We start from the raw sequence: 26,159 nt of genomic DNA on the forward strand, positions 1-26,159 counted from the left end.
AAATAATTATTAATAGTTAGCAACACTGAAATGCTGGTCGCCACATGCAGAGATTTTTTCTATGTCATGGTTATGGATCTCTAAGGATACAGTCCATGATCTATTGACAAAGACACAATAATTCACTGAAATGAAATAAAACTGAAATACTAATATAATACAACAGCGTGATACATTAGCCTTTTACTAAAGAACTTTTCACCTATACTGAAAAAATAGTTCATGTTTAAATACAGGTACACAGATATTCCGATGGAAGAGGACAATAAACGAAATTGTTGCCTGTTCGTTGGCTACTAGAAAATATCTCAAGACCCTCCCGTGCGTTTTAGTAAAACGTTATGGAGCAATAATGCCCTCTATCATTCACATTACCCGAGGAAACACAGGAAGTAGAGACCCTCGTATTCTGCAGCTCTGACAGCGTCCTTCTGTTGTACACTGTTATGTTCCACGCCAGGCTCGTAGAGATTCCTTTTAAGGTGAGTGTACACCTCAACGATCATTAGAGATGTATGAAGGGTAGATTTCAGTGCCTGCTTAAATGATACATCATAAGTAATGGTCACATACCTATTCAGATATTCATGGTATCATTATCTACAGCCACGATAACATATTTTTCTTGCGCTGTTGTGTTTGTGAGGCAAAGTTTTTTGGTGATCAAAGGGTCTCAACACAAGTCAAGGATTTGGGTATATTCATTTAAAAAGAAAAGAGGAAAAATAGGTTTCTCTTGCTAGTTACACGTTGACTTTCAGACGTCGTCAATTAAATATGTGTTAGTAGTTTCAAAACCATTTGTAAAACTGATGTTATTTGCGAGGACAATGCCTAGCAGATTGAGTGTCTGTGTATAATTATTTTTTGAGGAAGCTTTAGTATCACAAAGGAAGGAAAGAAGACTTCTTTTTAACGTTCCGTAGCCATCGGGGACATTAGAGACGGATCACACGCCTGGACTTTGTTAAGGATGGGGAAGAAAATCGGCCGTGCTGTTTGAAAGGAGTCATTCCAGCATCTTCTTGGAAGGATGGAGGGAAAACACTCAAAACCTGGATCCCGGTAGCTTTATAATCATTAATTATCAAAAATGTAAGTATTACGTACCATGACGGCATGGTGGTAGGCGAAAACCGGATGTATACTGACCTGTAAAAGAAGAAAACTACTGTAATTCAGCACTCTAAAGAGTATATGATACAGGTACCAAGTGTACAATATTTGGAATGAGGGTTTATAAAGTGCTTACAATCATTCACGATTTACAGGTCATGCACGAACAAATTATAGCTAACCTGTAAACTCACATGGCAGGAACCAGTCGCAAAAGTTCTGATTTTTTGTGAGTTTACTCGTCAAATGTACGCTGCAATGCAAGTGTCAGTATTTTGTCTACAGTCATATGATTCCTATTAAACCTGCATTTGTCTTAGTATACAATTATTACATAGTCGTCGTTAATCGTAAGCAATCTCAGCCCCTGCTGACAAATTCCATCTGGTCTGTTGCTGTCTGCATTATGCTTAAAATATCGTTGTGTAGGATTTACTGCACTGAAAAAATCATTATTCTTTATTTAATTCTTGACAATATCGAGTTGTAGTTTGTTGGAAGACATTGACTAAAGACATTTTGTTGTAAAACTTAATGATGATACTTGCCGGAGGAAAGCTTATTGAATCTCAGAAGCTACCTTTTAGCGACTAAGGTGAGTTACTTTCCATTGCGCGAAGTCGAACCTACGTGTCTAATACACACGTATTTAGTATGGAAATAATTTCGTGCTTGTAAAGACGTATGTCGGTTTTGACAAGCTGCGTAATGGACGCGAATTGCACATGACTCGATAAAAGAATAAATCGGTCACGTCTGTGGTCACAAATTTTCATGTCATCGCACTACCAGTTTCAGTCTATAATGACCATTTTCAGATCTATTTTACAAAAACATGTCCCAATACACTGGAGCCACAACGGCATCGTCAATTGCTTAACACAAAATCAGCGCCAACATCATAAAACATATATAAATAATAGTAAACACAAGAGTCATCGTGTCAGCAGCACTACTGTTCAAAAGAAACATGTTAAAAGATTATTCAAACCCTAACATTTTAACCAGCGGAACGCTGTGGAATAACATCCACTTTGACAAATGAATCGTTGTTCAGTTGACAGGTGTGCCAGTCATTACACAACCCCCGCAGTACAGGCAATACTGCTGCATAAACTACCCTAGTCGAATGCCCTCCCTAACACAAACTTCAGCTTCAGGTTATTTTCCCTGTAGGTAGGGAATGAGGTAAAGAATGAGGAGGTTCTACGCAGAATCGGAGAGGAAAGGAAAATGTGGAAAGCACTGATAAGGAGAAAGGACAGGATGATGAGACATCTGCTAAGACATGAGGGAATGACTTCCATGGTACTAGAGGGAGCTGTAGAGGGCAAAAACTGTGGAGGCAGACAGAGATTGGAATACGTCAAGCAAATAATTGAGGACGTAGGTTGCAAGTGCTACGCTTGAGATGAAGAGGTTAGGACAGGAAAAGAATTCGTGGCTGGCAGCATCAAACCAGTCAGTAGACTGATGACCAAAAAAAAAAAATGGTAGGGCACTAGACAAGGGTACTCCATCCGCGCCGTGTGGCCGCGCGGTTAGAAGCGCCATGTTACGGATTGCGCGGCCACTCCCGCCAGAGGTACGAGTCCTCCCTCGAGCATGGGTTGTGTAGTGTTGTTAGAATAAGTTAGTTTAAATAGCGTGTAAGTCTAGGGATCGATGACCTCAGCAGTTTGGTCCCTTAGGAATTCCACAAACAGTCTTTTTGGGGTGCTTTGTGCACCTCTTTTACTAATACTGCTGTCGTAGTGTAATGCTTAACACACCTGTATACTAATCAAAGAGCCCTGGATTCAAGTCCTGGCTGAAGCAGAAATTTTCATTCGTTTTTCAGGTTCTAATAGCAACGTGAAACGATTGAAGAAGTAAGAATGGGGTAGTTCTAGAGGTGATATACCTAATGAGGACGTGGGAAAAATTGGCATGTCATGCTTGTAAAAGGTGTACAAGTCTGTATATTAAAAATTTCGCCATGCTTTGTCTGTAAAAGTAGTTTTATTCTGAAATGTTCAAAACTTCAAACTGTGCGCTTTACCAATGAAATACTAAAAGTCGTGTTTTAGATTTAATAAAATTCTAAATCTCTTGTCTGCTCACCCTAGACGACTAAAATTACAATCGACCCAGAAGTACAGATTCCTGCAACAGTTTCAGAGTTTTATTAAATCTAAAATATGCCTGTACTGAGAACGTCTTTCTGCACCGCTTTATTTTGTAGGCTTTAACAACAGTTCACTTGTTAAAATTTAATTTGTTATGAGCTTTGGACACAGCCTATCATCAGCATATCATAAAAAGCTATGTACTACACCGTATTGTGTCACATGAGGATGCATCTCATTTGAACACCAATGTTAAGACTGAAAACATTGTTTTCGTTCATAAGGCAAGACTTCACTGCAACATTTAGATAAAAAGTGACAGATAATAACTAAACAGTAGCGAAATGAAACGCAAGGCTACAAGGTGACTAAATCCCGTTAAAGAAATATATAATCCACTGCTCCACCTGATGGTGTGGTCATAATAACCCACTGTAAGAGATACCAAGACTGACACGGATAATTGTTGTCATTTATACTGTGAATTGTTAAGTAACATTTAACATCGTGGTCTTGACGAGGTCTCTAGCGACGGAACACAAGCTCAGTTGACAGAAGACTGACATAAGTGTCCACTTCAAATGAGCCGTCCTATTTTTCGAATTGAGAGCTTTTGCTTAATTATTGAAATATTAGATCTGGATGGCGAGATGGAATGTCCAGTAACTCACCGTCGTGCCACCTCCGAACTAATTGTGGCACAAAGAGGTGAAGATGTGCAGGATTTGTCTCCACTATAGATACAAGTACGTTGGAAAATAGTGATCTCCATTCTCAGGACAGATTCTATGTACTCAGTATGACCTAGTTGGGACAGGTCTGGTTGAATAATATTCCAAGCTGCAATGTTATGTCGTGGAAAGTTTGACGTTGATAGCCTTCAGATTTCAACAACAGCCGTGTAGAAAGTCAAAGCACTAACACCGCTGCAGCAGGTGTCCAGGTCGCGAATGTAACCGTAGATATCTGATACTAAGGAGACTGGCGGCAGAGCCGCGAGGCACCATAAAATTTTGTGTTAAGTTAGGCAAATTACCCAGTTAAACGTCTGATATTGGGAAAAGTGTTTATGGTAGCAATTGTTTAAGTCGTTCAGCTGTTTTTCTGTGGCGTGCTCTGTTTCTTGACGGCATGGAGGACACTGACGATGCACCGTGAGCATCAAAGCTGCGAACGAGACCCAAGGACGAAAATGTGTAAGAAGTTGTAGATGTGTTCACGACTCGTACAGACTCGGTCACGAATACCGAAAATTACTGTGGGCAGAATTTTGTCGGTGGGTTTGAGAGTAAGGATGGTCTGTTCACGGTTAGTTTGCCACGCACTCTCAGGGGATGAAAAACATAATAGAGTCTAACGCTGCAAAAATCTTTTGCAGGAAGCTGAAAGTGATACTGCTTCCACGAAACCGATTGTGATTGCGGCGAGACTTGGTATTTCCGATGGGAAGCTCTTATATATCGGAGGAGTGCAGCGTGGCTGAGCCTACAGAAGCCGAAAACAAAGAAAATGCGCTAGCAGAAGAGACATGTGAGTACAGTGCTGAAAGTTTTCTTCAATTCCAATGGAATAATTGACAAGAAATTTGTACCACAATGTAAAACCGTCAGTTCTGAGTATTATGTCGGCTTCCGCCATCGTTAGAGAGCAATAATTCGTCGAATTCGACCCGAATACCGATACGTAAGATCCTGGTCGCTCTTCCGAAATGCCCTGGCGCACAAAGCAAAGATGGGGCGCGAGACTATGGCTAGGAAACGGTTCACACTTCTGGATCACCAAGCGTTTTCGTGGGATTTGCATCTGGCAACAAAGGGCAACGTTGCGAAGCAGTTAATGTCAACCAAGAAAACTGTGCTGCAGTACCATATGCAGTTCCAACAAAGGACTACCGTGACTGTTTCAGAACACTGTTAAAAAGATTTCAGCTGTATACTGATTCAGGAGTAGAATACTTTGATTACATTCAGTAGTTTTGAGACCAAAATCTCTGCCTTCCTTCACAGCTGCATCTCAAACGGAACTGGGACATACCGTATATGTTACTAGGACCGTATTCTTACGCAAGGAATCTATTATTTTCATCATCCAGTTACGGAATTTGATTGAGCTTAGCGCCCACAGGAGGGGAATACTGTACAAGCTGAGTCTTGGGAGGGTAGCGTCGAGGTGGAGAGGAGATGAGTCAGGGGCAATGCGTGCACACGCGCCGCGGTGTTTGTGGAGTTAAAATTTCATTAAGGCCGCGCGGCTTATCTGCGGGGGCGAGGAGGGTCGGGGGCCAAGACGGAGGCGAGGACGCGCCACGCTACGAGGTGCCACCAGGAAGTCGCCTCACTGGGCCTGGAGCAGAGTTCTGCACTGTGCAGTCTCAAGACGTTTACTTCACTTCGGTAGGAGGAAATAATTTAATATGAAAAAGGAGGAGTAAGAGTGGGAAACTAAGACAGCAGTTTTGGGATTAAAATGGACGCAAGACATGGTTATATTTTGCCCTATGTTTCTAGGTGTAACGGGTATTAGGATACAAGCACAGATATATCCACTTTAGTATGATAGTTGTTTTTTGTGTGCACCTGTCTTCCTGCAGACACACCACAAACCTATTACCTGATGTTTCCGCACTGTGGTAACTGCACCATAAAGTTGATTATGCCTGTCAGTGTAGATTTGGTTTCAGTGCATAGCAACCCATCACGCATACAATATTGTGATTTCTTGAAATACTGCTGTGGCTGCAGTTTGCCATTCCTTATGTTCAAAATTCCTTATGCTATTTACGCCATCCTCATTTCCGTGCTTCTTTCCAGATTTTTTATGTGATGTCGAAATCAAACTCACTTACTCTTATTGCCCATCGCGTCAACCTATTAGAAGCATCCTCTAACCCCAACAACCATTTTAATGCTGCATGATCTGTTATTACTCTAAACTCTTTACCATACAGATAATATTTGAAACATGTGATTTCATAAATATGGCCTAACATCTCTTTACCCGTTGTGGAGTAATATCATTCTGCTGAATTTAGCTGTCTTTATGCCTAAGCTACGTGACGTTCAACGCCTTCCACCTACTGTGAAAATACACAGCCAAGTGTATGATTTTATGCATCACACGATAAAACCAATTCCCTATTAAAATTCGGAAATACCAATATTTGACAGTATGTTAAAACTTCCTTTACCTCCTCAAAAGCATGCTGGACTCTTCGCACCACATAAATTTAGTACCCTTTCTTAACAATCATGTCAACAGTCCGGCAGTATTGGGAAATCCTTTTACGAACCGGCGGTAATAGCTCGCGAGTCCTAAGAATGATTAAAACTCCTTTGCAGATTTTAAAACAGGAAATTCATATACAGCTCTAATTAGTATTGGGTCTGTTTTAACCCCATCTTTGCTTATGATATGACCAAGGTATGCTACTTCTTCCATTACCCAATTACATTTTTCCGTACTCAGTGTGAACGTCGCTGCTTCTAACCTTAGGAATACTTCTCTTAATCGCTCCATATTCTGTTCCATACCACTACCATAGACAATTATGTCATCGAGATACACTACGCATTGCCGTGGTCTTTGTAGTGTCACCGCCAGACACCACACTTGCTAGGTGGTAGCCTTTAAATCGGCCGCGGTCCGTTAGTATACGTCGGACCCGCTTGTCGCCACTATCAGTGATTGCAGACCCGAGCTCCGCCACACGGCAGGTCTAGTCTAGCGAGACTCCCTAGCACTCGCCCCAGTTGTACAGCCGACTTTGCTAGCGATGGTTCACTGTCTACATAAGCTCTCATTTGCAGAGACGACCGTTTAGCATAGCCTTCAGCTACGTCATTTGCTACGACCTAGCAAGGCGCCATATTCAATTACTATGAATGTATTCTGAACAGATAATACTGTGAAGCATGTACCATCAAGAGCGACGTTCATCATTAATGGATTAAGGTTAAGTATCAAACTAATTACCTCCGCTTTGTGAATTCTAATTCCTTGTCATGTTCCAGACCTCACGTCAGTATAGTCCTTCCCTCCTCACGCCAGCCTGCGTGAGCTAAAACGCGTGCATTTCGACCTCCACTAGTAACACGGTGTTGCCTCTTCATCCAACACTACAATCTTAATCGTCTGAGTTCTCCAGTCAACAATTTCTGAATATTTTCAGGTGCATTTTGTAACCCGAATGGCATTCTTCTACTGGCAAATGGTAGGTGTCCGTCATTGTTTCTCACATTGAGATGTCTATAATCATACCAAAACCTATATTTTCGTGTTCCATCTGTTGATTTTTGTGTCACGACAATTATTCCCGCCAAGCTTTGTCTGTCGTTCTGTTTCACTGTGATGTGGGGCAGGAATTCTTCATTCGGTCTGCCGCCAGTTGTGTCAGTTCATTTAGCGTTACCAAGGGTGCACCACATGGAGGCGAACTAACTTTGCACCACTGTATCCAGTGGCAGAATACTGTGCCCCAGTGTGGCTCAACAGCAAACACACACACATGGTAGATAGCCAACTTAACAATGCGTATTATATCAGGCACAATCAGGTCAACTCCTACAGTGTGGCTGCCCGTTCTCAGTAACATAGCCCCTCCTAACCTGCGCCGTGAACACGATCTGGTTAGAGAATTTAAAAAAATCATGACCAACCCTCAATTACAAATCCATGAAGATACTCACGACATCCAAGGAAACCGACTCCGGTCTAGGCATCCTCCACTAAATACCGCACAGGCTCTGCACCAAACCAACTTTCAAATAAATGACCGATGGAAAGAGGAACGGGAGAGCAGAACAGCAGTAAACTGCCACTGTATGCCATGCATCTTTAGTAAACCAAAAGGATTTGATGCCCTCGCAAAGTTTGGTCAACTCTTAATCGCATCAGAACCAGATGTGGGAGATGCGTCTACTCCTTTCACAGATGGGGTAAACTTCTTCGGCCGCTTGCGACTGTGGCCCTGAGAGACAGACGGTCAAACACATAGTGCAGGAATGTCCACTAAGGGCATACGAGGGTGACCCACAGGATTTCCTAATGGCGAACCAAGAGGCAATCGACTATTTATTATCTCAACTGGACGTCTGCTTGTGATTGCTCTTCTGTGAGTGTAAATTTACAATTGGCGGTATCCTTATATACAAACTGTTATTTATTGCTCTGATTATATATATTAGTTTTTTTAAATCGTGTTGTTTCTGTAATTTTTACTCTGATGTTATGAGCCATACGCTAAATAAATATTCCCGCCTATCATGCACTATTGCTTTATCCAATTATTTCATCTTTCAGTTGTTGGTTGAGATACTTTTAAAAAGTGGATGCAAGTAACTGGATATTTTGTATGTTTTACAGTAGATTGGTGATTCAGTTCCCATTGGTATGCAATGCTGTGTAATATTCTGGTTATGGCCCTTTTGGAAAAAAAAATAATACTTCAGTTTCAAAAGTAAGTTTTCCATCCACTGCCTATTGCTTCCCTCTGGGTGCTTCACTTTTCCTCATAATGCAGTTTTAATGGCGTCCTGGCTGACATCCCTCAGGTCCCATTCTTCTTCCTACAGGATACACATATTTAACATTCCTTTTGCTAATCCTGTGTCTTCAAGGTTAAAATTATCTATATAAACAGGTACTTTCTTTCCATCCTTTATTTGTTGTACGCATACAGTATCTCTTTTACTAATCAACCTGCCTGACATAATACTTCGCTGTCTCTTAATAGTTCCAACACAGCCGAAATTCCTACCAGCAAGACTCAACACTGACCCAAAGTGATTTCTCAGTACCCTTAGGTACACAATTGTGCGACTGAAGTCTTAGTGTGATCGTTCGTGGTTTAATCAGTTCGTCTTTCACATACGGATTCCACTCACAATATCGCTACACAGGTAATGGCTTCACATAACAGAAACACTTGCTGTCACGTCTTCGAATGAAGCAATTATATAACGATTGAATTCACGATATATAGTGTTTCATGGCGGCATACGACAAGTTCGTATACTTGGATAGAAGCAGTGGGGCCTGAAGATGGCATAATGAAATGCCGTAACTGGTCGCTGTCAGAATAAAATATAATAATATTTTAAAGTATACGTTGGGAAGTTTTATTGAGACTGACAGTTACTTAACCTGCCGATCTCCCCTGGCTATGATGGACCAACAGAGATTGCAACATGTTCGTGTCAAGTTCCGTCGTATGTTTCTTAAGATCGATTATGGCACACTGCTGAAATAAGGAGTCTAATCCTAGAGCCATGGCGTAGCCCTCACTTATATGTGACGCAATCTCTTCACATTGTTTAGATTGAGCAGTAGCCAGGCAATCCTGATGATTTGACATCTTTATGCTCCACTGCACGCAGTCTGCAACGTTTCGCCAGATCACTACTGGTGACCGACCTGTGTCCGATAGTATCGTGCAACACTTCTCCCTACTATTCCTCTCATCGCTCAGCCCAGCTTTGCGTAAGATTTCGCAGCATCCAATCTTACTGGGAGCGACCATAGATGGACTTAGGGGTCCTCTACCTCTAAAAGTATTACTCAGAGGCTGACGATACTGCGCACTCACATACTCTGTTCGTCAGCGCCGAAACCATTTCATACTAGCTGTAGATACTGTCCATTTACCTTGCACTCCAGTCGACAAATCAATATCCTCACACGCTGTAGCTAACAGCACTGCAATGCACAAATCTGTCAGACCCCACCCCCGCCCCACCCCCAAGGTCTGTACACGTCTTGACATTTCCGCCTTCAACCCTCTTCGAAAAGCATCGAGCGACGTCATCTCAGATTCTTGCACTGACCGCAGCATCCTGCACTAATTCACAGAGGCGTCCACTAATTTTCCTTATCTCCGCATATTGTTCCACAGTTTCCGTATTTCTCTTAGCTACTAAACCTCATTGGTCCCTATAAAACCACCACAGTAATCACTTCGTTAGACGCTCATGCGGAGGACCTCTCTGACGAGGTTTCCCTCATGACAAGACCTGCCGTATAGCAGAGCACAAAGTTAAAAAGTTTAGTTAAGTTCCCTACAGTGTCTCGCAGTGCCTCGTTTTTCATACCTCTATATTAACCTCTCTGTAAAATCTTCGAATGTTGTGCCTCCCTTAAGAGCTTCTGTATACCCTACTTAGCTAGCGATACACTGCCCCCCTCCTCCCCCACAAATACCACACCAGCCACTAAAGTAACAAACAACGGACAAAGAGTTCTAGATTAATCTCCTTTAAGACTTAATTTAAGGAACATTTCTCAGTATGTTTGTATGTGTGTTTAAACGCCTGAAGATCAACAGAACATGTTCGAAACGCGTTGCATTATATTAGATTAAACATGAAATAAAAAAGTGACTGGTAGCAGAAACTAGAAATAAATAACTACCTAGCTTCATCTGTTTGTCTCAGTTTTGCAACACTCAATACCTCATTATCAGACCAATCTTCCTCCTCAGCCAGATTTCTAAGACCTCCCACAAGGACCTTGAAATCCTCGGTTGCCTTAGCAGAAAAAGAAACAATTAAACATGCAACTGGCAAATCTACACCCTGTTATTACGATTGCGATTCTACCTACCTGAGCAGTTCTGTGTTATCCAGTATTAACTTTACTTCGTTCTCTAATAATATACGTACTGCTTCCGGCTCTGTCACATCTTGTATCTCTGGGTCTCTCGAAGCTTTGTTCTTTGCTACACTGGTTTTGAGAACTAAGACACACAAGACAGGAAAGCAAAACACATTAACTCATCTATGAGCCATTTCGACTTGATTTTTCTTTAGTCTTGCTTCCACTATCAACATCAACGTCACAACTGCCAAACTGGTGCTTTTAACTTCCTTAAAGCCCTCAGTGTACATTTTCCATTCTTCTGTATATTATTCTTGCCAGTGACTTGGAGCTGTTGAGTTAATTATACGATAATTCTCACAATCTTTGCTTCTTGCAATCAAGGGAATTGTGTGAATGATATATTTCCGAAAGTCTGATGGTATGTCGCCAGACTCATACATTGTACAAAACAACGCCACTTCCTATAAAGTTTCTACAAATTTTAATGGAATGTTATCTATCCTTTCTGCCTTAATCGATCTTAAGTCTTCTAAATCACTTTTAAATTCTGCTTCTAAGACTGGATCTCCTCTCTCATCTATATCGACTCCTGTTTCTTTTTCAATAACGTGATCAAACAAGTCCTTTATCTCATAGGGGCCTTAAACGTACCCTTTCCACCTATCCCCTCTCCTCTATGCATTCAACAGTGGAATTGCCACCGCACTCTTAATGCTACCTGCCTAGCCCTTAATTTCACCGGAGACTGTTTTGACTTTTCTACATGCTGAGTCAGCCCTTCCGACAGTCATTTATTTTTCGATATGTCACTTTTTTCTTGGAACTGTTTATCTTAGCTAACCTGCACTTCCTGTTTATTTCAATCCTAAGTGACCTGTATTTCTGTATTCCTGAATTTCCCTGAAGATTTTTGTACTTCCTTCTTTCATCGATCAATTGAAGTACTTCTTAGGTTACCTATGGCTTCTTCCTCAGTTACCTTCTTTGCACTTCATTCCAGAGTCACTGCAGTGGCATTCTGGTGATTTTCAGAGCCACTCCATAGTAATGTGTACTTCTGGGAGGGATAATTTAAGCAGGACGGATAAACTTTAGAACGGTCACCGTGGTGCATAACAGAAATAATGTCCTATTTCCATTACTTTTGTGGATTGTTATCTCCTTGTTCGCCATACTTATCGTCATCAGCAGCTTTACTTGGCGAAATTAACTGAAGTACAACATCGAACTGAATATCGCTACGACTTCTATAAAATTTGGTGTCACGTCGTCCAGGCAGAAATGTTGGTCAAATTCTGCATAGCATATGAAAATATCTCCTATGCAGACATTAAGATTTGTGACGTTTTTCCATTTGTAGTCGTGTGCCTTATATACTAAGAAGTGAGAATCATACACCCAACTTCATTAGGGCTATATTTTACTACTCTTTCAGCAAATATTATTTAATAGTGACAATAAAATATTATTCTGTTCCTGTTTACGTCAATTTAGAATTCTGATCACCCTCGAAGGACCACAAACCGATGTACAAAACAGTGCGTGACCCACATAAAACGACAAAATTCGTTAAATTGCGGGGACACGCATATCACGAACTGTAAACTGGACAAGATAACAAGACATTACTTTAATAAAGCTTTAAAGAGATTTAGAGATCTTCTCTGGGAACAAAGATTACATCAGTTTTCAAAACGGAGGTTATTTTATTTTTAATAAAGAATGAACAGTCATGCAACAGAAGAAAAGTGCGTACAGCAGAATTACGTCTTTGAGAAAGCCCAGTTGTTGAAGGCAGAAAAGGAAAATTAATGCACAAATTACCACTGAAAGGCAGAGTATTAGATAGTGATTACAGTGTTGTAGTTATAACTAACAGATGGCTCAAATATAATGGAATGCTAATGAATTATGCAAATGTTGCAATCACATGAGCTTAGAAAGGGAACACTGTTCCTCAATCAATAGAAAAAGGAAGAAGTGTCAATAAGAATACGGAAAGATGTAACATATTTACGCGTAGTGAAAAAGGAAAAACATCCTCAAATATGTTCTACATTTCGCGGCCCCGTCAGCAATTGTGTAAATATTAATTTTAATTTTAATAATTAATAGCCTCAGTTGCACCGTTTGCGTACAATTTACCTAGGTTTCAGTCGGGACAACCAAACCTTCTTCAGAATAACAATAACTAGCGTCTTTCTATAGTGGACATCGTCAAGCTCAAAATACAAAGCCATAAATTATAGTCAGACTGTAAAACTTAACTGGAACTGCCTCTGCCGCACTTCGTGACCGCGATGCGGCAGTGACGAGTGCTCTACTGGAACTGACCGAAACGTCATGAGGCCCGCCTAGGCGGACACAGTACCTTGCGCCTGCGCATTGACTGTATGTTAGTTAGTTGTTGGGACAAAACATGAACTTAACACCTGACCTTGAATTTACGAGTAAAGTGAAACATAAGGTACAGCTGAAGAAATGGGCGTGTATGTTAACCTGTGCAGAACGTAATTAGATCGACTGTCTTAACATTTATGAAGTATTCATTGGTCATGAAATGAGGAAGACGTGTGCTTAAAAAGTATGGCTTATCTAGGAAACTTTTTTGCTTAAGCACGAAGTTTAATCACCTAAGAAAAACTTAGGAGTGGTAATGATAATATAAAGCCAACATCGTCATTATTACGGATAGGTCTAGAAGTTTTTAAGAGGTAATCGTTAAGCACTTGCTTAGCTATGGTTACAACGCATGAACATCTTGCGCAGGTTAACATATACGCCCTTATCCTCAGCTGTACCTTTTATTTCACTTTATTAGTAAATTCAAGGTCAGTAGTTAAGTTCGCGTCTTGTCCCAACAAGTATCTATCACACAGTTTATGCGCAGGCGCAAGGTATTGTGTCCGCCTAGGCGGCCTTCATCACGCTACTGTCAGTTCCAGTATAGCATTCGTGGCTGCAGCATCGAGGTCGCGAAGTGGGGCCGAGGCAGTTCCAGGTACGTTTTATAGTCTGACCATAATTTACGGATTTGTAGTTTTAGCTTGACGATAGAGAAAGTGTATGAGGATATTGAAAGGGTAATGCAGTATGTAAAGGGGGACGACAATCTAATAGTCATGGGCGACTGGAATGCAGTTGTAGGGGAAGGAGTAGAAGAAAAGGTTACAGGACAATATGGGCTTGAGACAAGGAATGAAGGAGGAGAAAGACTAATTGAGTTCTGTAACAATTTTCAGCTAGTAATAGCGAATACCTTGTTCAAGAATCACAAGAGGAAGAGGTATACTTGGAAAAGGCCGGGAGATACGATAAGATTTAAATTAGATTACGTCATGGTCAGACAGAGATTCCGAAATCAGATACTGGGTTGTAAGGCGTACCCAGGAGCAGATATAGACTCAGATCACAATATAGTAGTGATGAAGAGTAGGCTGAAGTTCAAGACATTAGTTAGGAAGAATCAATACGCAAAGAAGTGGGATACGGAAGTACTAAGGAATGACGAGATACGTTTGAAGTTCTCTAACGCTATAGATACAGCAATAAGGAATAGCGCAGTAGGCATTACAGTTGAAGAGGAATGGACATCTCTAAAAAGTGTCATCACAGAAGTTGGGAAGGAAAACATAGGTACAAATAAGGTAGCTGCGAAGAAACCATGGGTAACAGAAGAAATACTTCAGTTGATTGATGAAAGGAGGAAGTACAAACATGTTCCGGGAAAATCAGGAATACAGAAATACAAGTCGCTGAGGAATGAAATAAATAGGAAGTGCAGGGAAGCTAAGACGAAATGGCTGCAGGAAAAACGTGATGACATCGAAAAAGATAAGATTGTCGGTGACATTAAAAGCAACGGTGGTAACATTAAGAGTGCAATGGGAATTCCACTGTTAAATGCAGAGGAGAGAGCAGATAGGTGGAAAGAATACATTGAGAGCCTCTATGACGGTGAAGATTTGCTGATGTGATAGAAGAAGAAACAGGAGTCGATTTAGAAGAGATAGGGGATCCAGTATTAGAATCGAAAATTAAAAGAGCTTTGGAGGACTTACGGTCAAATAAGGCAGAAGGGATAGATAACATTCCATCAGAATTTCTAAAATAATTACGGGAAGTGGCAACAAAACGACTATTCACGTTGGTGTGTAGAATATATGAGTCTGGCGACATACCATCTGACTTTCGGTAAAGCATCATCTACACAATTCCGAAGACGGCAATAGCTGACAAGTGCGAAAATTATCGCACAATCAGCTTAACAGCTCATGAATCGAAGCTGCTTACAAGAATAATATACAGAAGAATGGAAAAGAAAATTGAGAATGCGTTAGGTGACGATCAGTTTGGCTTTAGGAAACGTAAAGGCACGAGAGAGGCAATTCTGACGTTACGGCTAATAATGGAAGCAAGGCCCAAGAAAAATCAAGACACGTTCATAGGATTTGTCGACCTGGAAAAAGCGTTCGACAATATAAATTGGTGCAAGCTATTCGAGACTCTGAAAAAAGTAGGGGTAAGCTATAGGGAGGGACGGGTCATATACAATATGTGCAACAACCAAGAGGGAATTATAAGAGTGGGCCATCAAGAACGAAGTGCTCGTATTAAGAATGGTGTAAGACAAGGCTGTTGCCTTTCGCCCCTACTCTTCAATCTGTACATCGAGGAAGCAATGATGGAAGTAAAAGAAAGGTTCAGGAGTGGAATTAAAATACAAGGTGAAGGGATATCAATGATAGGATTCGCTGATGACATTGCTATCCTGAGTGAAAGTGAAGAAGATGTAAATGATCTGCTGAACGGAATGAACAGTCTAATGAAGACACAGTATGGTTTGAGAGTAAATCGGAGAAAGACGAAGGTACTGAGAAGTAGTAGAAATGAGAAGAGCGAGAAACTTAACATCAGGATTGATGGTCACGAAGTCAATGAAGTTAAGGAATTCTGCTACCTAGGCAGTAAAATAAGCAGTGACGGACGGAGCAAGGAGGACATCAAAAGCAGACTCGCTATGGCAAAAAAGGCATTTCTGGCCAAGAGAAGTCTACTAATATCAAATACCGGCCTTAATTTGAGGAAGAAATTTCTGAGGATGTACGTCTGGAGTAGGGCATCGTATGGTAGTGAAACATGGACTGTGGAAAACCGGAACAGAAGAGAATCGAAGCATTCGGATGTGGTGCTATAGACGATTGTTGAAAATTTAGTGGACTGATAAGGTAAGGAATGAGGAGGTTCTACGCAGAATCGGAGAGGAAAGGAATATGTGGAAAACACTGATAAGGAGAAGGGACAGGATGAATGGACATCTGCTAAGACATGAGGGAATGCCTTCCATGGTACTAGAGGGAGCTGTAGAGGGCAAAAACTGTAGAGGAAGACAGAGATTGGAATACGTCAAGCAAATAACTGAGGACGTAGGTTGCAAGTGCTACGCTTGAGATGAAGAGGTTAGCACAGGAAAGGAATTTGTGGCGGGCCGCATCAAACCAGTCAGTAGACTGATGACCAAAAACAAAAAAAAAGCTTGACGATGTTCACGATGGAAAGACACTAGTTACTGTTATTCTGAAGAAGGTGGGGTAAATTCTAGACAAACGGTGCAGCTGAGGCTCATTCAATATAATCAACCCCAATTGTTCGAAATCCTTCTAGTAGAGTTGATGACCTCAAAATATCGTAATTCTCTCAACAGCTTGTGAAGAAGTGACACTATAATTTCGTAAAGGCCTTGTGTATTGTATAAGTAAATAAGTCGTGTTAATTTCCGAAAACAATATGATAGACGAAGGCATGTGTGTATAGAATAAATTCTAGAGCCTCGGAATCTTAATAGCTGTCGCCACGGGGTGGAAGCCGGTCGCGTTGTTTCAAAGATATTAAAAAGCACTTCAGTGTCGTTCTCGTGCTGGGTAAGGATGGCGCAGCCGTAGTCTCCTCCACCCCACCCCTCCCTCCCTCTCGAGTCGTAAACAGAAATTTTAAAACTGAGGCGAGACTTCGGCAGCAACGGGAAATGGTGGCGGGCTGATGCTGGTGTGAGTGTTATCTGAGAAAGGGGGCGCAAGTCTCAGGGCGAAGGGTTTGCAGAGGAAAGGGTGAGGGGGTAGCGTGCGGCGGCGACTGCCGTTTTATGGGACGCCGGCGCAGCGGGTAATAATCCGGCGGTGTCGGGTAATACGGGAATGAAATATGTTTGAACCGTGATTAAATTCTGAGCGGCTGTGGGCCCACATCCTGCGACCCCCAGACGCCGCTGGCGCTTTAGGGGGCGACGAATCAATCTGCTGCGGTTCCGATTGCTTTAAACCTCGGCTCTTTGAACGCCACGTCGCCAACATAAACGCCCAGCAGTTCAACAGAACACATTTCTAAAAAGCACTTCAGAATTCCATCAAAAAAGAACAACACATGTGTAGGAAAGGGTCTTAAATGACGCCAGCCACGAGCAGCTCTCTTCTAAATGTGATAGCAAGAAAATATTTGGGGTATTTCAGAACAAACACAGTCTTGCTTGCGAAGTTATTTAATATCAGTTACGTGTTTCAATCTTTTGGGGGAATCACCACAATGTGCAAAAGTGCTTGCATACGTAACCCATCACTAGCAAAGCCATATAACATGGAAAATGGATGCCACAGCAACTGGATAAGTAATAAGCTCATAATAAAAACATATAAAACGCAGACTGACTTTGTACTGTGCCCAGCTTCTGACGCGTTTACTTTCAAACTTGGCTCTATTTTTTAGTGCTATTGCGGAGTTAGCTGTTGTGTCCAAGATCCAATTTTTATATTTTTATGACTGGTGTGTTATTTATCCGGTTACTGTTGCACCCACTGTCCATCTTATAAGGCTTGATGACGAACGGCTCATATATCCACCTACTTTTCACAATATGATGATACCCCAAAAGGGTGAAACGTGTCATTGACAGTAGACAACTTCGCATCCAAGAAAGTTTTTATTCTGGAATAATTTGAAACTGGTTGTTCTGGCACCCTGGCAGAACGGAATCAAGACATTTTTACATTTTAGGTACTTCACTCCGTTGCACCGCTTCTGCACGTATCAGGAACTCCAGCGAAACTAACTGTACTGCATTAAAAATATTTTTAATCCCAATTGCCTTCATCTCATTGTATGGGCTACTAACGAGTTGCCAGTTTCAATCCTTATGAGCCATCAGAACTAGTAATTTGTTACGAAAGAACCACATGAAATAGGCATTCAGCACTCATCTTGGTCACTTGAAATCCGTTTGGTTCAAATGGCTCTGAGCACTATGGGACTTAACATTAGAGGTCATCAGTCCCCGAGAACTTAGAACTACTTAAACCTAACTAACCTAAGGACATTACACACATCCATGCCCGAGGCAGGATTCGAACCTGCGACAGTAGCGGTTGCGCGGTTCCAGAGTGTAGCGCCTAGAACCACTCGGCCACCCCGGTCGGCCTGAAATCCGTTTGATTCCGACTGATTTCCAGTCGCCATCATTGGTGTTACGTGACTATCAAGTGAAAGACACTATTACTGATAATGGTTCATAAGAGTCGAAATTGGTGAACTGTTATAAGACCAGCCTATGCAATCAAGATAATTGTCGATACAAAATTTTTTCTAGACATACCACGTACCATGTTCAAATGTTAAAAAGATATCTTTTCAGACATCTTTTAATTATCTTCAATCTTCATCGCGTACGTGTATACGTAATTACCCCTGGTGCTCAACCAGTCTCATTTTTATTGAGCTGTTACACTTAAAAAAATACTGACCTTCCACCTTATACAACTACAGGTTATTGCATGATATGGTTATTACTTTTACATTAACCTAGCAATATTGGTTCTTTTATTCAGGCGATACTAGTGTTATAATAAATCCCATGAGAAAGAAAGCAAAAGAAGAGCTAATAAATAATATTTTCCTAATAATTATGTTCTGTACTGAACTGAGTTGCATCAATAAATGGTTTAGCACATGAACAGGAATCAGCAAGCCTGATAGGATGCGTCAAATGTTTGGGTGTACATGTTGATGAAAGCTCGAACTGGAAGAAACGTATTACTGAGTTTGTCATACAATTAAGTACAGCTACTTTTGCTCTTCGTATATTTGCTGATCTTGGAAACCATCGCCGGCCGATATGACCGAGCAGTTCTAGGCACTTCAGTCTGGAACCGCGCGACCGCTACGGTCACAGGTTCGAATCCTGCCTCGGGCATGGATGTGTATGATTTCCTTAGGTTAGTTAGGTTTAAGTAGTTCTAAGTTCTCGGGGACCCTTTAAATACATACTTTCGCGAATGATATTCGTCGTAAGTAATCCATTACAATTTGAGAAGAACAGTGGTGTCCATATCTGCATTACTAGAGGGAAATATGACCTTTATTACGCATTGTTAAAGTTGTCAGTGGTTCAGAGAGGAGGTCAATACGCAGCAGTAAAAAGTTTTGATCATTTACCCAATAACATAAAAAGTCTGACCGGCAACGAAATCAGTTTTAAATATAATCTAAAATAATCCTTCTATTCCATTGACGAATTTAGGCTTAAAAACTGGTAACAAATGAGCAGAAGTAAAATGATAACGTGTTCATTAACGTTAATACTAATCACGTACACACATCCTGTAAAGTGGCTCGTTACCATCATTTCGATAAAATAATCTTTCGGGAAATGTAACTGACCAGCTAGTAGGTTTTCGTTCAACTTTCGTCTAACACGAACATGGGCTGAGGATGGGTGTATTAACTACTGAAACTATTTAATCATCATATTTTTAACTCTACATAATCATAAGCGATCTATGCAATTAAAAGAATTTTAAAAAAGATTTTTTGTTACATTTCACAAATTATGTAAGATAAGTTTGAAAATACAAGGCGTTACCAGCCCTCGTACTCCAAACTGTCAATGTCGCATTGTACTGAACTATACAAAGGAGGTATACTTGGAGAAGACGATGCGAGAAGATTTCAATTACATTACATCATGGTCAGACAGTGATTCCTAAATCAGATATTGGACTGTAAAACAAATCCAGGAGCAGATATAGACTCAGATCACAATGTAGTAGTGACGAAGAATAGGCTGTAATTTCAGAGATGAGTAAGAAAGAGTCATTACGCAAAGAAGTGGAGTAAGGAAGTACTAAGCAATGAAGAAATACGCTTGAGGTTGTAACTTCTGAAATTTTCCCGACGTATTTCTTCTTCCAGTAATTTTCTTGTTTGCAGCCGAATCCCATCAACATTCTGCCACGATATATCAGCCCAGAGACGTCCGGCCATCCTCAGGTGAGTAGACGAAGTACTGAAGAGACCTGATGAAGTCATGGTATTTATAGTGAATTCTGCGCATGAGAATCGTACTGGGGGTTTACGGCGCATCCGTTAGAAGGTGACATGCGCGAGGCAGCCAAGATGTGTGTAATGCCGTCAGTAGTGAAGTAAGAACAAACTAATCACCGAGTATCGACTGAACTTGTCGATTCCGTGGTGACCGCATCATTTTAATAATAGGATTCCAATTTTTATCAAGCTGAAAGCCGTTGTCACGATTTATTAATTGTCAGCAAGACGTATTTCCACGGATTCTTTCATTACAGAGTCCCAAAGTTGGAAACTGGTGCTAAATTTTGGCATTATTGCATTGCATTGAATGTCCCATGGAAATGTAATGTTCTGCCACTGCTGATTTTAGAGGTTGTCGCAGACGAATGTGTCTTTCGTGTTCTACATAATATTCCTGGACCGTTCGTGTCGTCTGATATATATATGCAGAGCCACACTCACAGGCAATTTTATAAACACCCTCCTTCCTCAAGTATAAATGGTCTTTAACGGACCCAATTAAGGCCTTGCTCTTTGCTGGTGAACGGGAGATGATATTAATATTATTCTTCCTTAGCAATCTGCCTATTTTAGAAGACACGTTCCCGGCATAAGGAAGGAACGCAGTTGATTAAGTCACCATCGGTCTCCTCAGAGCGTTATTTCTTGTTACTATAATTGTGCATGGCCTTACGTATTTGACGCGAAACATAGCCATTCCTTTTAAAAACTTTTCCAAGATGCATTCATTCTTCATGCAGGCTATCAGGATCCGAAATTACAACGCGCCCTATGAATTAAAATACAGAGAGCACCGGCGGTTCGTGCGAGGTGGTGGCAGCTGGACGCCTGGAGATGTAGATCTATATGTGTGGTTTTCTGTACACCGAATGTCCCAAAGACCCATCATTCTTACGGCGAACTAACGCGTCTAGGGACGGTAAAGTCCAATCTTTCTCAATCTAGTGAACTTGATGTTCTCATGGAAAGACTTTAAATGATGAAGGAATTTTTCCAATTCCTGTCTGCCACGAAGCCTTACAACGCAAGTATCATTCCCCATGACGACACCGTCAGTTTGTTCAAAAAAAAAAGTCATTAAATAAAAAATAAGTAGACGAGGTGTGTGTTCAAAAAAAGCCGTCAAATCATCAAAATCATGGTTCAGATGGCTCTGAGCACTATGGGACTTAACATCTGAGGTCATCAGTCCCCTATAACTTAGAACTGCTTAAACCTAACCAACCTAACACGCATCCATACCCGAGGCAGGATTCAAAACCACGACCCTAGCAGTCGCGCGGCTACAGACTGAAGCGCTTACAACAGCTCGGCTACACCGGCCGGCCCTTAAATCATCACTAAACAAGTTACCAATAAGATGTAGCGAGTCGAATAAAAGCACTTTGGTAAAAAGTGAGACCACATCGAAGCTAATTAGTAAATCCCAGCTGCTCAGCTTTGCAGTCTTCAAACGATTGATAAAATCCTGGGAATTAGTATATGGTGGCAGGATTTACCCACATACTGCTTGAGTGAGAAGGCCTGACGTTTTGCAGTCGAATAAGTAGAATCACCAATATTACTCACTATCACTTGTAGTGGAACTCCATCCTTGTGAATCTTCGGCAGCCCATACAGTCTTGGTGGAACAGCATTGTGTGGTCTCAGCCTCTTGATAACTTGTTTAGGTAAGGAACGATCATCCAAAAGAGTAACCGTTTTTCTGCTGTTCACAACCGCCGTGAAGATATTGGTACGGTCGTATTCCCTGCTGATAAGGGTAATACTACGGTCGTTTTGACAAGGTAAGCCTACTTCGAGAAGATATAAAGTCAATTAAGTGATTCTTTATACCAAAAAATCGATAGGAACTCAACGAGCCGTATTTCCAGAAAAACTGTTACACTTTTGAATGATAGTTCTTTACCTAAACAAGTTATTAAGTGCATGCTGACTCCTTACACACGATTAATAATTTTAAAAGGAAAGTAAGAGTACAGTTTAACGTCCCGATGTTCATGGTATGGTACGGTAAAGGCGTATGTATGAATTTAGGGAAACTACAGAGAGTTAAATCCAGAGGAATGGGTAGTGAGTGGGGAGGGTGTATCCGACTCCTCGGCCATGTGAATCCAGTGTGCTGACATCTGCACCACGTCACTACACTAATAAGGAAATTTAGGAGACAAGGTTGCTTTCAAAATATCCAGCTTAATTCATACATTTTTACTAGCGTATAGTATTCGCGAATTAAAAAAAGGAAAAGGAATTGACACAGCACCCATTTGTCGGCAGCAGACCTTTCTTTAAGCTCTGTCTACAAGGCAGAAGTAATTATTTGACGCTACGACGCCATCATAAATGGGCGTTATGAGATTTCAGTTGGGGTAGCGTACTACATCATAAATCAACGACACAACAGTGGGAACCTTGCTGCCACCCACCACCGACAGGTCTCTCAGACATCTGGGTACAAGAAAGCATTTAACGCACTGAAACGCACTTGCCTCAGTGGTGCGCGGATCATAACCCTCTGGATAAACGGTCAAACCAGCGGCAAGCATGGCTTACATTACAGCTCAATGGCAGTTTTCCTTGCCTTGCCGCTAGATAATTTTCTCTCATCAAGTACTGAGTGGGAAAATAAAACAGGTTCAAATAATATTTCATGCACCTTAGGGTTGGTAAGGTAACTTACATCATCCGCACATGGGGTGGATGATGAAACTTGGGTTGCCTACCAAAGGGTATACTAATAAACACATGTGTACAAAACGTACGGGCGAAAGTAACTTCCGCACTTCGTATCACTGCCAAGTACCATAGCTCGACGAAGCATGGACCATACATAGAAAGAATTGCTTCAGTGTAGTACACAAGGTAAGTGAAGTAAATATGCATTGACACGAAAAGAAATTACACCTTTATTCAAAGATAATGCCCGCTGGACGTTACCAAAGGCCAGATATGGAGCAATAGGTGGTGACAAGCTTGGTGAAGAGTCCGCGTTGTAAGGCTTCATTCTCCCACCAGCGCTGTTGACAAGTGTTGGATGGTCGTCGGTGCCTGTTGACGTTAACCAATAGTCTCCCCAACCCAAACTACTTGTGGTCGATGAGATTTACATCGCGAGAACGGACAGTCCAGTACATTCGTCGAATGTCCTCCCGTCCTAAGAGCTTCTCCACATTCACTGTTCTATGAGGTCGCTCACTGTTATCCATAAAATTGAGTTCAGTGCCGAATTCACCTCTGAAAAGACACAAGTAGGAAAGGACTACAGTGTCACAATAATGTCGGTCGACCTGTGTACCGTGTTCAAAAATATGGGATTAGTAAGCCAACACGACATAACACCTCCCCACATCATAGCGCCTGGACGTTAAAAACCACCATGTTCGACAATGTTCTTGAGTGCTTTAGGTACGTCCAGGTCGAACGTAATTGCTAAGGCGGTCCAGGTGGTCTTCTTTTCGAATATCCTACAAATTTGCTATTGGGCTATATTAACTAGTTCAGCTCATTCACTCGACAACATTTCAGGTTCTTTTCAAGCCTTTCAAACTTGATGCGACTTCTTTAGTCGCTAAAAGGGAATGCTTTTCGTTATGTATTTTAGTTCATTACTTCCTGCTACTCATGACTGCCATGTATCTCTTTCTTTCTCTGCATCGAGTGAAATGCCGCATTTGTTAAAACTATAGAATTCACATTCGGCAGGTTGCCTATTTAAATCCATGAATAGACACTTAAGATTTGCATATTAGACACATTCTCTCACTCTTTGAGCTGGTTGAGTCTGACTTCATTCTCCGTTTTCGTTCTACAGCTGGAAAATTAAAAGCCGTCTGACGTGCCGTCTTCCATTTATACTAAATTTATCTTCACCTTGTCACGACTGACGATAGGTTGGAGGCTTCCCTTGCATCTACTTAAAAAGTTATTACGTTGAACTGTTATGGGGAAATGTATTTTACAGAATTGCAGAGGTCGTCGATAAAGGGGCTATTAGTTCCAGTCTGTAAATACATGAGAAATACGTGCTCTGAACGAGGCAGGTGTGACGTGGTTGCTCAGAGCTTTGTGTTGTCTTGCGCGTGCCAAGTGTCCACCCAAGGAAGATCTCGGAAGCTACCGGACCTTTTCACTAAGTCGTGGCAAGCGACCTGTGGCACGACTCGCCTCTTGAGATGTTTTAAGTGCTTGCTGGGACACAACAATTTATGTAGGAAACGTACAAGTCTATGAATGTGGTTTGGTCTTGGGAAAATTAGAAGTGTTAAACTATGCTCTGATTCGCCCATCCCGGCTGACGTCAGACAGGAATTTTTAGGACAAACTAGCGGGGAGGAAGTGCTCTGATTGACCCATGACTGATGAAATTCCGGGTTGGGAATTTGTTAAACGTGGCACTGACACGATACTGGAAGAAAACAATAACATTTTTTTGTGATTGGCTTTTGCTGCCAAATTGGTGCAAACTACCGAGTCGGGAGCTGGAGGAAGAAAAACGGACACACTTGGTTTTGAGGGTGGATGGAGGCAGATTGCTGGGTCGCAACGTCGTGGCGTTTGGAGGTGTCTAAGAGTGAGATTCTGATTCTCCACTCTAACTGTGGTCCTCTGACCTATGGCCAAAGCAGATTGGTGAGACTATACAGCAGTACGGCTCACTGGATGCGGATTAATATTTACATAGGAAGCGTACTAATGCTGCAGCTCCGATAAACCCAATTCATGCCTTAGTATCGTTTGATGTGGTATTCAATCGACCATTGGCGTTCCCACATTAAGCACTGGGTTGTATTGGATTAATGATATAATATGCAGCTAGGATACGGTAACCATCTCTCCATCTTTGCCTATCTTGTTAGCTGTCGTCAGCAATTAACTTCGTTTTTTCTTCGTAGTATGGTGATGTCAATACTTTTTAATTGGCTAATATAAGAAATAATCCGCTTATGTTTCATTAGCATTTTTTTATATGAAGGAGTATATAGTTCCCTCCAATTCACTGATTTATTCGATTGATTGAATGGATAGTTGGTTTATTGCAATTTCCCACCTTATGATTCAGTGTTAGGGCATTTTTAAGACAGCGATTCCGTTAAGTAATTTACAGCTAACACGAAGTCTTAAGGGAGTGTGATGGAGTCTAGGTAGGTCCATTACTCTGATAGGTTTCAAAGTATCACATATGGCGTTCTTCGTTCCTTGGGAAATTCTGTGGGTAGACTAACTTATTCTCTTGTAATATATAATTTACCTAGTAGGTAGATAAAGTATACAGTTAATTTTGTTATAGGTATTTTGCCAGCAATTGTGGAGACCTTTATTATATCTGTGCTAGTATTAGGTTAGCATTAATTTTCTGGCACCTACTTTTCATACTATGCGTGCCATGTATATTGATACCGTGGGTTCTGCACCACGTTTCTATGTCGTTTGGTGGTTATTCGTTTAAGATATCTAGGTAACTTCAAGGTAACCAGTTGCTGGCAAATCTCTTACGTCATGCAGTGAATTTTGCAATCTTCTCTATTAGTATTCGGTGTGAATGATCACACACAGTAAGGCCCAGGGACAGAAAGCTGTGGTAGAAGTTTAAACAACAGCCAATAAGGAATACCGTAAAACAGACATGAAGCGTGTAAGAGCTCACGTGCATGCAGAGGCAGACGTAAGCATGGAGGACAGTCACGGGCGAGAGGTTAAAATAGGTAGACGTGAACAGAAAAGACAATGAGCAATCTCAGGTTGATGGCAAAAGAAGAGTGACAGGCGTGAAGGGATTTGAACGATACTGCAAATCAACTTGTGCTCCGTCCCTAATGACTTGGTGTCGGGAGTATACTGTATTTAATCCTAGCCTTCTACGTTTCTCTATTCCACTCCAGACCTCCCCTGTACTCTCTCTCTCTTTCTCTCTCTCTCTCTCTCTCTCTCTCTCTCTCTCTCTCTCTCTGTCCCTGTCTCTTCCCTCCTTCC

General features: G+C 41.4%; 1 protein-coding gene across 1 annotated transcript in view; it reads right to left on the bottom strand.

Moving 5' to 3' along the window:
* Positions 1-696: 696 nt before the first annotated feature.
* Positions 697-26,159, bottom strand: part of LOC126335345 (neuroligin-2-like) — a 656,601-nt gene continuing 631,138 nt past the window's right edge. Inside the window, exon 3 of the mRNA XM_049998530.1 lies at positions 697-1,152. Within this exon, the coding sequence (XP_049854487.1) occupies positions 1,103-1,152 (50 nt within the window). The 3' untranslated portion in view covers positions 697-1,102. The remainder of the gene's footprint in view (positions 1,153-26,159) is intronic.

This window comes from Schistocerca gregaria, chromosome 2 (assembly GCF_023897955.1).
Source record: "Schistocerca gregaria isolate iqSchGreg1 chromosome 2, iqSchGreg1.2, whole genome shotgun sequence".
NCBI lineage: Eukaryota > Metazoa > Arthropoda > Insecta > Orthoptera > Acrididae > Schistocerca > Schistocerca gregaria.